We start from the raw sequence: 15,808 nt of genomic DNA on the forward strand, positions 1-15,808 counted from the left end.
GTTGTCAATGGGACCGAGTCAGCCCATCTGGATTTGAGCCCTGGATCTGTCACTCAATAACTGTAGCCTTGGTCAGGTCATGTCCTGTTTGGGGGACTCAGTTTCCTTATCTATAAAATGGGTACAATATTGTACCTTCCCATAAGGTCTAAATGAGCTTATTCCTTAGTGCGTTAGCATACTGTTAGGTGCAGAATATGCACATGATAGATAATAATAACGATGCTGATCATCATTGAGCATCACCTGTTTGATTCCCTACCCCCACCCCAGCACAGAGCCCAGCAGTGCCTCCTGAGGGGCCCACTGCCCCTCGACTCATGTGTTGAGCCTCCAAATTGGCTCCTTAAAAATGGATTCACATTCTTGAGTTCCTAGGATAACGTCATTGGTGATAATTACAAAAGGCTGTGAGAATGGGCGTGGCAATGGGGGAAGGGAGGAGAGAAGGCAGAGGCAATGAATAGTACAGCAACAGTTGGTATTTTTATCGTTCAGCCTCAAAAAGAAAAAAGAAACTGCCCGCTGGTCAGTAAGGGAGGGGGCAGCTGAGACATGGGGGAAGTCAGCTAAACGGCCAGCCCCTCTTCTGATCACTTCATGTGGATGAGCTCACTGAATGCCAACCAAAAACCTAGCAAAAAAAAAAAAAGTACTTGTACTACCTTCATCTTACAGATGAGGAAACTGAGGCACAGAGACATTAAGGAACTTGCCCAAGATCACCCAGCTCATAAGTGGCAGAGCTTGGATTCAAACCCAGCCATATGGTTCTGGAACCCATAAGTCTTGCACTGTGCCAAAGCTCAAAGTAGCCTGCCGGGTCTGGCATGCGGGCAAGCCTCCAGCCTCCCATGGCGGAAGGGGTGGAAACAACACACATGGCCCCCTTAGCTGCACAGGGTCAACCGTGTTATCAAACAGGACCCCTGCCTGACCTCCATCCCCCATGGAGGTCCCTCTGTTCATCTTGGAGCCATAGACCAGAAGGCATCTTCTTTCCATCCTAAAATTTTGTCTCCTCTGACAAATGGAACCAAGTGTATCTATTTAATTATTTAACTATTTTATTTTTTTTCTCTCCAATAAATTCTAGCAATAAACTCGCACGTTCCCCAGAAGATGTCCAGCAGGGAGGTCTCTGGGCCAACCCCACTCACCTACAGAGACTCTGCAGCTCCTGGCACAGAGGAGAAGAAAGTTTCATCAACTTTATTTACTTCTCCCAACATAATTGGCCAGTGGAGTGTAAATGCTGATGTCATGTCTAATTAGCGGTGGCCTCTGGCCTCCCGGTCGAGGTTCCCTGTCTGCCTTGTTTGTGTGGATGGAGCAGTTTCATAGGGAGCGTCTTTATGAGCCAGCTCTCCCTGGGAGATGCTCTAATTATCATTGAAGAAAAGAAGCTTTTTGATGTTCTGTAGACAGTTCAGCAACATCTCCCCAACAAGGCTGATCATTGTGACGCCCTTTCGGTGCATGACGGGCTTTTCTGAAGGTGGTAACACTGGATCCTGAGAAACTAGGAATTAGCAAGTCATCTCTGCTTCTTCCTGTGCTGGAGACCTTGCCCATCTTGGCTCCAGTTCGGTTCTTCAAGAGCTCTAAAGTAATCGTTTGCATTGGGATGGATTTTACGAAGCATCAGAAATTCAGATTAAACTACCAATGCAATCATCGTGCCCCTGGGTACCCTTTATTGTCGTGAAATCAAACCCAGCAGAAAGGAAAACATTTCAACACCTGATGAATTAGAGCGGATACAAATATTAATTGATCATGATAAATTTCACAATACGCTTTTGTTTGAAAAGGAAAAGAGCAGGGCAATCATTTGACTCCCCAGTGGCAGGATTCCTTTGAGCTTTGGAGAGGTAAAGATTTTTAACAAAGTTAATTACGGTCTGAGAACGTGGTCTGGCAACCGTGCTGTCTTCTGGTTTCATGTCATTCAGCTCCAGGAAATCTCTAAGAGGGAAGCCATACGCCATCAGAGGAGCCAGGAGGCGCATTCCAAGTTTCTCAGTCTGTAATCACGTCGCCTTCTCGATCCTTGTCTTTGCCAGCTGCCCCTCCACAGCCCATCCCTGCTACATTCTCTCCACCTCTTCTCTGCCAAAATGTCCCATCGCAGCCCCTGAAGCTCTTTTTTTCTGTTGAACAAGCCCCCTATGTTTTCAGTCTCTTCTGTGAGCTCTGACTAGCCCCACTGCCTCTGACCTCGCTAACCAAGCAGGACCTGGCTTTGCCTACAGCATCTCTGAGTGTAACCTGTCCCCTCCCCAACACGCCACTTAACACAGATCCCGTAAGTGAGACAGTGGGCTCCCAGACAGTGTGTCTTCCAAACCATGCTTCTCCACTGCGTCCGCTCTTTTATGTGTCTGCAAAGGGTCCCTGGACACAATTCCAATGTGTATGTGCATGCGCGCACACTTCCCCACACCAACAAGCAGTTCTTGGACACCACCAGGTGTTGGAGAATTCGGCTTAATTCTGACACTGTCCACCCGGAGACAGAATCAGATTCCGCAAGGAAGGGGCTCAGCCCCACAAGACCACCACTTCAGATGCCAGTTGCAAGCCCAGATTGTTACCTGTCCTTCTGACGTAATGGCTGTAAATCAGGGGTTCCCAGGACCCTACGTCAGGTTCCATTAATTTGCTAGAATGGCTACAGAACTCAAGAAAACTCATTTACTCACCAGATTACTGATTTATTACCAAAGATATGAAAGGGTACAAATCAACAGTCAGATGAAGAGCTCCACAGGGCGAGGTTCTGAATGAAGTTGCTCCTGTCCTCATGGAGCTTGGCGCCCAGCACCCTGGCACGTGGACACATTCCGCTTCCCCAGTATGGAAGCTCTCTGAAAAGAGAGCTGTCCTTTTGGATTTATATGGAGGCTTCATTACACAGTCATGACTGACTAAGTCATTGGCCATTGGCGACTGATTCAACCTCAACCTCCCCCTTCTCTCCCCAGAAACCATTTCACCTTTATGGCCCCGAAGCGTTTTCAGGAACTGAGGACAAGAGACCAAATGTTATAACAAAAGATGCCCCCATTGCTCCTATCACTCAGGAAATGCCAAGAATTTGGGGAGCTGTGGGCCAGGCACTGTGGATGAAGGCCACATATATCTGAGAAATACATTTAGGTCCCCTGAATAACCAAATACACAGATTTCTTATAAATCACAATATTGTAGTATCCATTCCGCAAGCTCTTGGGTACCCCCTCTGTGCTGGGGACACACCTCATGGCTCATTCTCATTCGAATCATCTACTGATCTTCTGGCAACTCATCAGTCTTTCATGGAAGGCTTTGGGACCTTATTAACGGTCTTCCTGTCCACCACAAATCTAACCTTCATCCGGGGTGACTTAACGGCCGTCTGAACCACCCACATGCCACTGACATCTGTTGCTTATACCTACACAGCATCCATTGCCCCTTCTGGTTTTACTTTGGGGGGACTCCTCTCCCCAACTTTAGTCTATGTTGTTTAGATGGGGCTGGTCCCGTTCCTGGGCTTTGCCATGGTGGAAGCAGGAGTGCATGTGACATATCAGAGTGCCACGGTTCTGGTGCCAGGGTGCCAAAGAGGGCCACGTGACCCAGGTCAGACCAAGAAGACACAATCCCAGGACTCTTGCTGGAAGTATTGGGAGGAGAGGCTCTCTGTCTGCTGGGGGCCTCACCTAGAGGAGAACATACCTGGGAATAAAACATCATAAAGGAAACTAGAGCAGAGAAATGTTGGGAAGAGAGATAAAGAAATAAAAATAAGGAACCAACATGAGCCCCTGGGTCCAGCCCAACCTGAAGCCAGTGAATGTCTGGCTGCTCAATAAAATGAGCCAACAACTTTCCTTCTTGGCTTAAGACAGTTTTCTGTTTGCAAGCCAAAGGAGGGCTTACTAATGCCCCATCCCACATATTGATCTCAACTCTCATTATCTTCTCCATTCTACCTCTGCAACTTACTCCCCTAAGCCAGAGCAGGAGACTGGGTGAGAGGATTATAGGCACAACAAGGGAGTAATGGACCCTGACTGATCAGGAGACAGCAGAGACTCACGAGAGTTCATTTCTGGTCCAGAAATTCAGGACCAGCCTATTTGGGAGGGATGAGCCGATGCGTTATGGATGCACATTCATGAGGCTCAATTATTCTGCAAATATTTATTGAGCGCGTACTCTTTGCCAGGCCCTCTCCAGGTCCCAGGATACAGCAGTGGATGAGTGAGATGGACTGCCTGCCCTGAATGTCTCTTAAGTCAAGTCCCCTGGCTCGTGTGTCTGATCAAAACCCTCATGTGATTATGCAGCAGTTGGCAAGCAGCCTGCTGGCCCCACTTGAGTATTAAAAAGACAAAAATCCCTGAGTACTTTTATGATGTCATGAGGTGCCACTTGGGTGGCTTTTATTCTACCAAATAGAAAAGACACTCATATTTTTCAAAACCTATTCCATTTACAGCTTATGAATTGATGCCCCAATTCACGATAGGCTATTTGATAGTGTAACAATATTCCTCTTTATTGACATCTTTCATCTGAAGGGAGCTGGATCAATTATCTGGCACTTGAGTTTCGAGAGATGTCTGGGCATGGAAAGGAAATCTCAGTGTTGTGCTATGAACTGAATGTTTGCGTCACCCCAAAATTCTTATGTTGAAGCCCTAAGCCTCAGTGTGATGGTGTTTGGAGGGGGGTCTTGGGAGGTGATTAGATTTAGATGAGCTCATGAGGGTGGGGCCCCCATGATGGGATTAGTGTCCTCATATGAAGAGGAAGAGACCAGATCACCGTCTCTGTCTCTGCTTCTCTCCCTGCCCTGTGAGGACAGTGAGAAGGCAGCCGTCTACAAACCAGGAAGAGAGCCCTCGCTGGGAAACCAACCCTTCTGGCAGCCTGATCTCAGACTTCCAGCCTCCAGAACTGTGAGGAAATAAATTTCAGTTGCTCTAAGCCAACCAGAACATGGTGTTTTGTTATGACACCCAAGCTGGCCAATACATGCTTGATAAAAAATCCTCCGTGAAAGTAATCCATGAGGTCTAACTGAGACAAAGGTGGGGATCAGGAACAGCACTCTGACGTGGCATCTAGGATGACAGAGGATGAGAGGGTAAGAGAGAGCACCCAGCTCATTCGTTCTCCATCTTGGCTGCTCATGGAGTCATCTGGGGAGATTTTAGAAATACTGATGCCTAGCCTGCATCCCCAAAGACTCTAATCTCAGGGTCAGGGGTGAAACCTGGGCATCAGGGTTTTGTTAAGCTTCCAAGGTGATTCTAATGTGCAGCCATGTTTGGGAGCTGCTGTTCTAGGCTAGGGGAGCATTTGGTGCAAATGTCCTGTGACCAGAGGGAGCATGGCATGTTTGAGGAGCTGAAAGGCTGGCATGGCTGGAGGACCGAGAGAGAGGGGAAATGCCATGAAGTAGGGATGAGAGGTGGGTAGACACTGGACCACATGGAGCCTTCAAGAACATGTTAGTTACGGATGTTGGTCTTGGAAGGTGTAGGGGGGTGAGTGAGAGTAATACAATCCAATTTACATTTGAAAAGATCACTCCAACTCAGGTTGGAGAATGGATTGGAGGGGAGCCAAGTGCCTGTGGGCCACCATTTTGGAATGGTAGGTCCATGGTCCCAACTATGACAGAGGATGAGGACTTGGACTATAGCAGTGACAACAGCAGGTGGCAGAAACATGGTGAGCCAAGTCAAGAGTTATATGTCACCAATTCCTTTGATCCAATCAAAATAGTTTATTTCACAAATGGGAAACTGAAGCCAGAGAGGTGAAGGGGCTTATTCAAGGTAATTCAATAATAGGAAAAAGCAGAAGGAGAGAGAAACCAAGCTGGCCCTGACCACCCAGGGTTGTGGTCTAAATACTCAAGAAGATCAGAGAAGAAGAGAAAAGAAAAATGATGATTAGGGTATGAAGCTAAGATAAAAGACACAGCTAAAACACACACGCTCCCAAAGGAGACGATCAAGAGGTCACTGCTAAGTGGAAAAATAGATAGTATAATTATAAAGCTGTCTAAAATGCCAGCCAGGGTCAGCCCTGTGACCCGTCCCTCCATGCCTGGCAGGGATGCTGGGGGAGGGCTGCCAGCCTCCCTGACATTCGCCTTCTCGGGAGAGGGTGCTGCCCCATGCCTGCCTCCCTTCTCCGCGGCGGAAGCTGTGGACTCCTCTCCAAGACAGCCGAAGCCTGTTGACAGCCTGTCCCACCTCTGCAGTCACATGGGAAAAGGTTATTTCCGGCATCCCACTTTTAGCCGCACATTAAACAGAAGGGGTCCTTCCCTTTTCCGTTGGTAATGACCCCCTGCCTCCAAAGAGGTGGCTTTTCAATGTCTTTCTCGAGAAAAAGAGACGGTGACTCACATCTCAGAAGCCTGAAATCATTAGTTTCGGGGCAAATGCATGTAGATATGGGTGAGTACTTTCAAGTTAATCCCTCCAGTCAATAGTCACTTGGTTTGTCAGGAAAGGAACAGATGGTAGGAGGTTTTAAAAGGAACCCAGAGACCAGAGACAAATATTTCCACCGCATCCTGGGTTGGACAGATCATTAAGTGGGTACTAAATTCTCCTGAAGGTTTAGGGAAGGACACGTAATTCTGGAAGGTTAGAAAGACTCTCTAAGAAGATCTAGTGTAGCAACGACCAATAAATGGCACGCTTATCATCACCTCCCCTCTCATACCCAAGCCAGACATTAATAATCTATCACAGCACTACTGCCTTCTGAATTCTCCTGGAGACCTGTTCCAGGCATTCCTTGTCAATCGTGGTTATCACCTTAGATCTGCATTGTCTTAAATAGTAAAATTTAAATTAAATTAAATTAAAAATACAGTTCCTCGGTCACACTAGCCACATTTCAGGTGCTCAATAGCAACATGTGGCTAGTGACTACTGTTTTGGACAGCACAGAATAGAACATTTCAGAAGGTTCCCTTGGACAGTGCTGCCCGAGATCAATGTTTCCCAAATGTTGGGCATTCCTATATCTATGCTTTTTGTCACACTGATTCACTTTTTTAAAGGGTATTTATTTAATAAGGAAATTTTACATTACCAACCGAAACGGAAAGCCAGTATTGCTGGCCATAAAGAGAAGGTGACAGCAAACATAGCCACCCTGAGAGCCAAACAATGTAACTTAATTCTGCTGAGATGCTGCTGCTTCCAGAATTTTCTGGCCCACAAGACTGGAAGTATGGCAGTGTCTGGCTAATGGTTCACCAATATCAATGTTCTCTTTCTCCTTGGTTCGCTGTTAAGCCTTCCTGCCCAACCTCCTTGCTTCTAAGTGAGGCCCCATGGCCGTTTTGACCAATAGATTGCGGGAGGAAGTGACGCATGCCACGTCCGGGCCCAGCTCTAACACCCTCTCAAGCAGACCTCCATGCTGCCTTTGTTCCTCTGCCTGCCAGCTGGATGCAGGGGTATAAGGAAGACTCCAAGGCCTGAGGTTTGGCAGAGCCACTAGACGGATGAAGGTTGGGTGCCAGAGTGACTGAGTGGGGCAAGGAATAAGCCCTTATTGAGTTAAGACAGTAAGACTTTTGGAGTTGTTCGTTATAGCAGCTAGTCTTATCATCCTCATTACTCCACCACGTGTTGGAGGGTTAAAGACATACCAACACCCAGCTGTGGCTTTCTCCTTGGTGTGAGCAGAAAGACTGAAAAAGATCTTGAGATGAAGTAAGTTTCTCGCTAAGTGACTCAATGTTATTTAATGCCAGGTGAGTGTGCCTCCTGAAGTCACGTAACATGTCATGAGAGCTTCTTTTCTGCCCCTCTGGTGGTACCGGCCACTACTGTGGGAAACCTTGCCCGAGAAGAAACCGATTCCCACCCGTTATCCGCTCCCACCTTCTCATTTCCAGAGGGAAGGGAAGGTTTGGGCCCAGGGGAAGAGATGCCCCAAAGCGTTGGCTTCTTAATTGCCAAGTCGGGATCTTAAAGTACAACTCCTGACTCTTGCTCCAGTGGGTTCTTTCATGATCACTGCTGTGTCTCAAGGCCACCCCCCCCTCCCCAATAGAGAGGAGCATCAGTTGTTGAGTAAGGACCTTAGAGGTTGAGCCCTCCTAAGGAAAAGGCTAAATAATTATTTTAGTTGTCTTCCTACGCGATGTGGGCTTTTGGGGAACAGAACATTGTCTAGGGTTAGAAGAAATGTGGCTTTAGCTACTTATTCAGTTGCCTGAGTGTGTCTTGTGATGCCAATGAATTTAAAGGATTACCTTTTATCTCTTCTGGAAGCTACTGATGCTCTTTAGGTAGCTTGTTAAAATGATATGGTAGCCAGTCTTCAAAGATTGCTCCCGGTCCCATGCCTCTCAGTGTCCAGACCCTGCATAGACCCCTCCCCTTGACTTTGGGGTGGTCTTGGGACTCATTTTAACCCAGCGGAAGATGGCAGAAGTGACAGCATGCCAGCTCTGGGTCCAAGCCTTCAGAAGACCTGGCGTCTGCCACTTTTGTGCTTTTGGGATCCAGTCACCAAGGAAAGAAGGCCAAGTCATATGAAAAGACCACAGGAAGAGAGAGAGAAGTCCCAGCCTTCCTGCTGTCCCCTCCAAGGCACCAGGTGTGTGATGAAGCCATCTTGGTCACAAGTGCCATAACCGCCATCTGACAGCAACTGCATGGACCCCAAGTGAGACCAACTGAAGAACCGCCCAGCTGAGCACAGTGACCCCACAGAACTGTGAAAGGAAAATAATAAGTAAATAATGTGAATGCATTTCCTGAGGACAAAAGGGAGGCATAGAGAGGTTCAGTAAGTTCCTTTAAAAACTTAACCGAGATATGAAGGGTGCATTGGTACTAACAGGGAGACCACTCCAGACTGGGGACTAATACATGAAAAGGTCCTAAAGCAGGAAGGGGCATGTCATTCAAGGAATTGAAAGGGGCCACTGAGGGGAGAGTGGCATTTAATAGGCTGACCAGGGTGGCAGCACCCAGAGCTTGTAGAACCTTCTAGATCACATCTGTGATGGGTCTAGGCATGGGCATGTGATTCAGTTCTAGCCAATGAGAGTTAAAGGAAGTCTGGGGGGCTCTGGGGAAAGACGTTCCTCCCTGGTTAAAGGTGAGACGTTCCTCAGAGAAGCCCTTCCTGCCTTCCTGCTGTTGGGCATCAATGAGGTTGTGGTGCTCGTGCAACCTGAGCAGGAAGGTAAAAAAAAAATTGCAGAGAAGCTGTCCCAGAGCCCGTGCTGACATCATCAAGGGGTGAATTAAGCAACTTTGGGACCACCTTCCTCCAGGCTGCTCATCCAAGGGCATAAGAAACGTCCTTGTTGTTTGGGCCACTCTTAGCCAGGCCTTCTGTTATTTGCAGCCCAAAACTGTTGTCCCATTTTTCAGAAGAGAATTGGAGGATTGGCCAGGGGGAAGCTAGTGCCCACGCTCACCCAGGTGGGGTGCCCGACTACCCAGCCAGTGCATCAGCGACCCCTCAGCTCGGAGGAGCCCTGACCCGGAACTTGCTCCAGGGAGACAGAAGGCGCTACGGTGATCGCAGGCGCATGCGTATCTGGTCCCTAAGACTCCAGCATCTCTCGGCCTGCAAATGGGCTGTGTTCGTGATGCCACCCATCACCCATTGTTTCAGTTCTGTGAGCTGTTCCAGCAAATGATCGAATCCAAGGGGCGGGGCGGGGGGAGGAGGGGGGGTTGTGGGAACCTCCGATCTGTAGCCAAGTCGGACAGCAGTTTGGGTGACCTGGGGACCTACTGTTTGTGATTGGCGTCTGAGATGGGGGGCAGTCCCGTGGGACGCAGCCTTTAACCTGTGGGGTCTGCACCACCTCTGGTGGTGTCAGAACTGAACTGTAGGACACCCAGCTGGTGTCACAGAGAATTGCTTGGTGTGGAAGCCCCACACATCTGGCGGCAGAACTGAAGTGTAGTGGTGGAGAGGACAGAAGAAACACGGGAGTGTTTCCTAAGACAGCCCCCTTTTCATCCCAGCTCACTGCTCTGTTCCTCTCTGAACCTCGATTTCCTCATCTATAAAACATGAATCATAGTAGCTATCTCATAGGATTGTAATACAAATTAAAGAAGATAAATGTGGAAGCATTTTGAAAAAAACTATTAAATATTATATATTACCCTTCTCCTGTTAGACTGAGAATTACTTAAGAGCAAAGATCATTTCACCTTTAAAAAATTTTTTAATCCCCAGTTTGTAGCAAAGGATTTGGTGCATATCAGGGTGCTTGATAAATGCCGATGAAATAGCTGATACTTGATGAGCTCTTACTAGGCACTGTCTCATTTAATACTTACTACCCCTTGAGATAGACAGATATTATTATTAACTCATCTTACAGATGAGGAAAGGAAGTCTCAGAGAAGTTGGGTAAGTTTCCCAAGGCCACACAGTAAGTGGTGGAAGCAGGCCTTGAACCTGTTCTCTCTGCCCTCCGAGCTGACCCGCATAACCGTCACATTAGACTGGGATTCAAGGCACAGGAGCCACTTCATAAACCCAGGAGGGGGAGTCAACAGCGCTGTCAGAACAATTGGGCTACACGGAAGCACCGGGAAGAAATCTGGGAGCCGATTTTAAGACCTGTGGTTTGGACTTGAGCATCCCAGCCCGCAGGGCGGGGCCTCCGCATTCCACCTGCTCTGCGCAGGAACCTCCACTGCAGTGGGGGCTGGTGACACATGCACCGGGGACCGGCTAGCCCACTCTAATCAGGAGGAGGTGTCAAGACCCATTAGGATCACCTGGAAAGACCATGCCCGGGCATGCGTGACACCACACACGCTCCACATCTCTGCCTTCCCGCTCCAGCTAATGTTTCCTTAACATTTACTTATTTATTGGTAGTTTTTTAAAAATTAAAAGGATAATACACCCACATGGTAAACTTTTCAAACAGCACAAGAAGATATACAATAAAAACAGAGCTCTCTTTTGCCCCAGACTTCTGAGGCCAGCTCTCCGCAAGCCATGATTTAACAGTCTCTTGTGCGTCCTTCCAGAAACGTTTTACGCATACACAAACCTGCAAATGATCAGTTATCTCTCATTTTTTATTTATTTTGTTTTGTTTTGGTTTGGTTTTTGTTGTTTCGTGAGGAAGATTGGCCCTGAGCTAACATCTGTGCCAGTCTTCCTCTATTTTATGTGGGATGCTGCCACAGCGTAGCTTGACGTGTGGTGCTAGGTCCACACCCAGGATCCAAACCCACAAACCCCGGGCCGCCGAAGCGGAGCCCAGGAACTTAACCATGGCGCTACCAGGCTGGCCCCCTCTAACTTTTTAAAACACATACATGCAATTTTTTTTCAGTGAATAAGGCATTTTGGACATCTCTTAAAATCACAACATGTATAACTGCTACATTCTTCTCATGGCGGCCCAGCGCTCCAAGACGTGGTTTCCATATCATACTGATGGATATTTACGTTGTGTCCGGTCACCTGTTATTACAAGCAATGCTTCAGTGCGCTCTTTGGAGCATCCCTCTTTGCTCTATGTGCAGAATATCCATGGGAAACCATTTCCTAATAGTGGAATTGCTGGGTCACTGGCTACACGTATTTTTAATTTCAATAGATATTGCCACCCAATGCAATATCATCAAGTCATTCCTCCCCCAAAATGTGTGAGTCTCTGGGGCTCACACAGTTCACTTCACTTCCTGGTGTATTGTCTGGCCACATGCCCAGCTGTGCAAGCAGTGCGGGTTAGCTAGCGAAGAGACTGAAGAAAAGATCTGGGGACAGCATACGAGACATATAGGTTTATTGGGACTTACATATAGGGAGTGTCCAGTGGCGGCTGGCTGGTTGGAGTTGAGTACCCACTACTGCGGGCAGAGAGGGCGTTGCTTATGTAGGTGGGGGAATAAAGGCTATGTGCATGCCAACAGGGACTGTCCTTCGTACAACCAGCATTCTCAGGAGCAGTAGCTCACATGGAGGGACTCTGTTCCTTCAAGACGTGATGTTCTTTGTGAGATGAGATCCGGGTTGGCCAGGCTCTGAATTGTCACAAATCCCAGATAGTTGGCATCCTGTCCAGAAGGGGGCCAAAAGGACACATGGTTGTTATAGGGCATGTAGGCTGGTGCCCCTACCTATGTGGAGCCACCTTGCCTCATTGAGATTCCACAAACGTCCCCTCGGCCTCTGCCACGTGTCTACCTCTAGGGAGAGCCTCTCATCAGTTAAAACACAAGTTATAAACCAGAACGATGAGGCTGCCTGGCCTTTAAAGATGTTTCCAAAAATGATTTGGACAATATAAATAACGCATACTCAGGTAAGTGATGGGAAAGACCTCCTAATGGGAAAGGGAAATGTTTATGACAATATTAAATGGCAAATGCAGACCGCAAAGAGTCATTCTTAAATTCGGGTCTGCATTCCTGGAAACTAGTTAAAAATACAGACGCCAGGACCCCAGCTCCAGAGATTCTGGCTCAGTACACTCAGGATAGGGCCAGGGCAAAAATCTACATTTTTAGCAAGCTCGCCAAGAGACGCCATGTGCCCATAACATGTTACATATTCACTATAATCTCAAATATGATCAAAGAACAAAAAAAGGCAATTCATCGAGGAGTGAACAGTGCTTGTCTCTGGGTGAGATGAATCTGAGATGAGTTTCTCCTCTGTGCTTTGCTGTGTTTCCCAAATTTTCCTCCTCAGAAAACAAAAGGATGCTCTCAAAATCTAGATGCTCCCCCTTCTCCCTTCCTTCTTTCCTTCCTTCCTAAACTCGGCCCAGATGGAAGGAGGCTAGAGGGAACCCTGGTTACAACACGTGGTCCTGGACCGGATGTTTTCCTCTAAAGAGCATCATCGGAGCAAGTATCAAAACTTGAATCAGGTCCCTGGGCGAGAGGCCTATGGGAGTTCTTTGTTATAATTTTGCAACTTTTCTGGGAATTGGAAACTTGAAAGCTTTCTGGGAGCGTCTCACCATCACCTTGGTGAGATAACAAGGCTTTTCTGCTGCTTGAGTCCTAAAGCATCATAATATGCCTCCGAGCCCTTTAAAAAAAAGCCTAATCTCCAAGGGAAAACAGGATTGAAACAAAAAAACAGCCCACTAATTGGGAAAAAATATTTACAAGCCACTTATCCAACAAAGGCTTAATCTCCATAATATATAAAGAACTCACACAGCTTAACAACAAAAAAACTAACAACCCAATCAAAAAATGGGCAGAGGACATGAACAGACATTTCTCCAAGAAGATATAAGTATGGCCAATAGACACATGAAAAAATGTTCATCATTGCTAATCATAAAGGAAATGCAAATCAAAACTACACTAAGATATCACCTTACACCCGTCAGATTGGCAAAAACATCCAAAACCAAGAGCGACAAATGTTGGAGAGGTTGTGGAGAAAAAGGAACCCTCATACACTGTTGGTGGGAATGCAAACTAGTACAGCCACTATGGAAAACAGTATGGAGATATCTCAAAAAGTTAAAAATAGAAATACCTTATGACCCAGCCATCCCACTACTGGGTATCTATCCTAAGAACCTGAAATAAGAAATCCCAAGAGTCCTTTGCACCCCTATGTTCATCGCAGCATTATTTACAATAGCCAAGACGTGGAACCAACCTAAATGCCCAGAAACTGATGATTGGATAAAGAAGATATGGTATATATACACAATGGAATACTACTCAGCCATAAAAAAGGACAAAATTGGTCCATTCGCAGCAACATGGATGGACCTTGAGGGTATTATGCTAAGTGAAATAAGCCAGACAGAGAAAGACAAACTATATATGACCCCACTCATAGGTGGAAGATGACATATAGACAAGGAGAACTGATCGGTGGTTACCAGGGAAAAGGCAGGGTGGGGGGAGGGCACAAAGGGGGAAGTGGTGTACCCACAACAAGACTAACAATAATGTACAACTGAAATCTCACAAGGCTGTAATCTATCATAATCTTAATAAAAAAAAATGTATGTTTCCAAAGTCAAATTTATATAAGGTAAATTTAAATAAATCTTGCTTCTAACTATGAAAAAAAAAAAAAAAAGCCTAATCTCGGATCGCCCTGGAATACCTTCTAGATAGAAGCCCACGCTGCTTCCGCCATAAAAAAATATTTATCAAAGTCAGGAAATTAACATCGATGTGGTACTATTATCTAATCTATGGATCGATTTCCCCAATAATGTCTTTTACATCAACAACTTTGTTTTTAATTGTATTTTCTCATCCAGGATCCAGTCCAGGATTATCCATTGCCTTTGGTGATCATGTCTCTTTAATCCCCTTTCATCTAGAATGTTCCTCAGCCTTTCGTTGCCTTTCATGACTTTGACATGTTTGCAGAGTACAAGCCAATTATCGTGTAGAATCTTCCTTAGTTTGGGTTCACCTGATGTCTTCTCATTATTAGATTCAGGCGATGCATCTTTGGCAGGAATGTCATGGACTTTCTTGTGGTTTTTCTTTGCATGGGAGACGAGGAGGCCCCGTGTTGATCTGTCCCGTTCTGATGTGATTAACTTTGATCACTCAGTTACGGGGGTGCCTGCCGGTTTTCTCCACTGTAAAGTGGCTACTCTTCCTCTGTAATCAATGAGGAAGATGCGGGGAGTTATTCTAGACCATGTGAATATCCTGTTTCTCATCAAACTTTCACTCTTCAGTTTCAGCTTCCATTGATGAGTCTCACTGAAACAAGCATTATGAAGGTTGCCAAATCTTACCGCATTCTTTGCAGGATTAAAAACAAGAATATATGTCAAGGGACCTTCATCCGCTAGTTATATTTCAAGGGAAACAATGTTATATGTCAGTTATATCTCAATACAGCTGGAAAGAAAGGGAAATATTCCAAGGAGACAATACAAGAGGTGAACAAAGATTTAAGTATAAAGATTATCATGGCAACATTGCTTATAACAGCAAAACATGGGAATAACCTAAGCAAAGCAGTAGCGTCAGTTGATATCAAGCTATATGAGGCAATCAATTAAAATGATGTTTTTGACGAGATTTTCACCATATAAAGCTAAATAATTAAAGGTAAGACGTAAAACTACATTTGGCTCAATGTAATGCAGGATCCTGAATTGGATCCTAGGAAAAAAAAGACATCAGTGAAAAAGTTGGTGAAATTCAAATAAAGTCTGTAGTTGAGGTAACAGGAGTACACAAATAGTAGTTCTTGGTTTTAATAAATGTACCATGGTATGTAAGATATTAATATGACGGGAACTGGGTCTGGGGTGTCCCAGAACTCTCTATACTGTTTTTGCAACTTTTCTGTAAATCTAAAATTATTCCAAAATAAAAACGCCATTTAAAAAATTGACTTGAGAGTGACGGATATGTTCATTATCTTGATTGTGGCGATGGTTTCATGAGTATATACAAATGTCAAAACACATCAAATCATACACATTAAATATGTGCAATTTGTTGTATGGCAATTATACCTGAATAGAGCTTCCTTTTTTAAAAGAAAAACTGTGTTTGTTAAGCTCCCAATTATGTTAAAATCTATGCATAGAAAAAATACTGGATGGAAATATATCAAAATGTCAATGGGTGTTGGTATCTGTAGCTAGTGGGATTATGAGTGATTGCCATTTTTATTTTTATAATTTGCTGTAGTTTCCAAATTCCCTTATAATGGACGTGCAAGATTTGAGTAGACAGAGGAAACCACTTTTTTTTTTTTTTCTGAGGAAGATCGGGCTGAGCTAACATCTGTAGCCAATTTTGCTCTTTTTGCTTCAGGA

General features: G+C 45.7%; 1 protein-coding gene across 2 annotated transcripts in view; it reads right to left on the reverse strand.

Moving 5' to 3' along the window:
* The window catches only part of SNX29 (sorting nexin 29), a 589,016-nt gene that overhangs the window by 18,739 nt on the left and 554,469 nt on the right, over window positions 1-15,808 (reverse strand). Inside the window, exon 21 of one of the 2 annotated variants that reach the window (XM_070230994.1) lies at window positions 11,802-12,089. The exons of the other annotated variant lie outside the window; for it this stretch is intronic. Within the exon in view, the coding sequence (XP_070087095.1) occupies window positions 12,065-12,089 (25 nt within the window). The 3' untranslated portion in view covers window positions 11,802-12,064. Of the gene's footprint in view, window positions 1-11,801; window positions 12,090-15,808 lie in introns of those variants that run through there. 2 annotated transcript variants of the gene reach the window in all.

This window comes from Equus caballus, chromosome 13 (assembly GCF_041296265.1).
Source record: "Equus caballus isolate H_3958 breed thoroughbred chromosome 13, TB-T2T, whole genome shotgun sequence".
In the NCBI taxonomy this organism is placed as follows: Eukaryota; Metazoa; Chordata; class Mammalia; order Perissodactyla; family Equidae; genus Equus; species Equus caballus.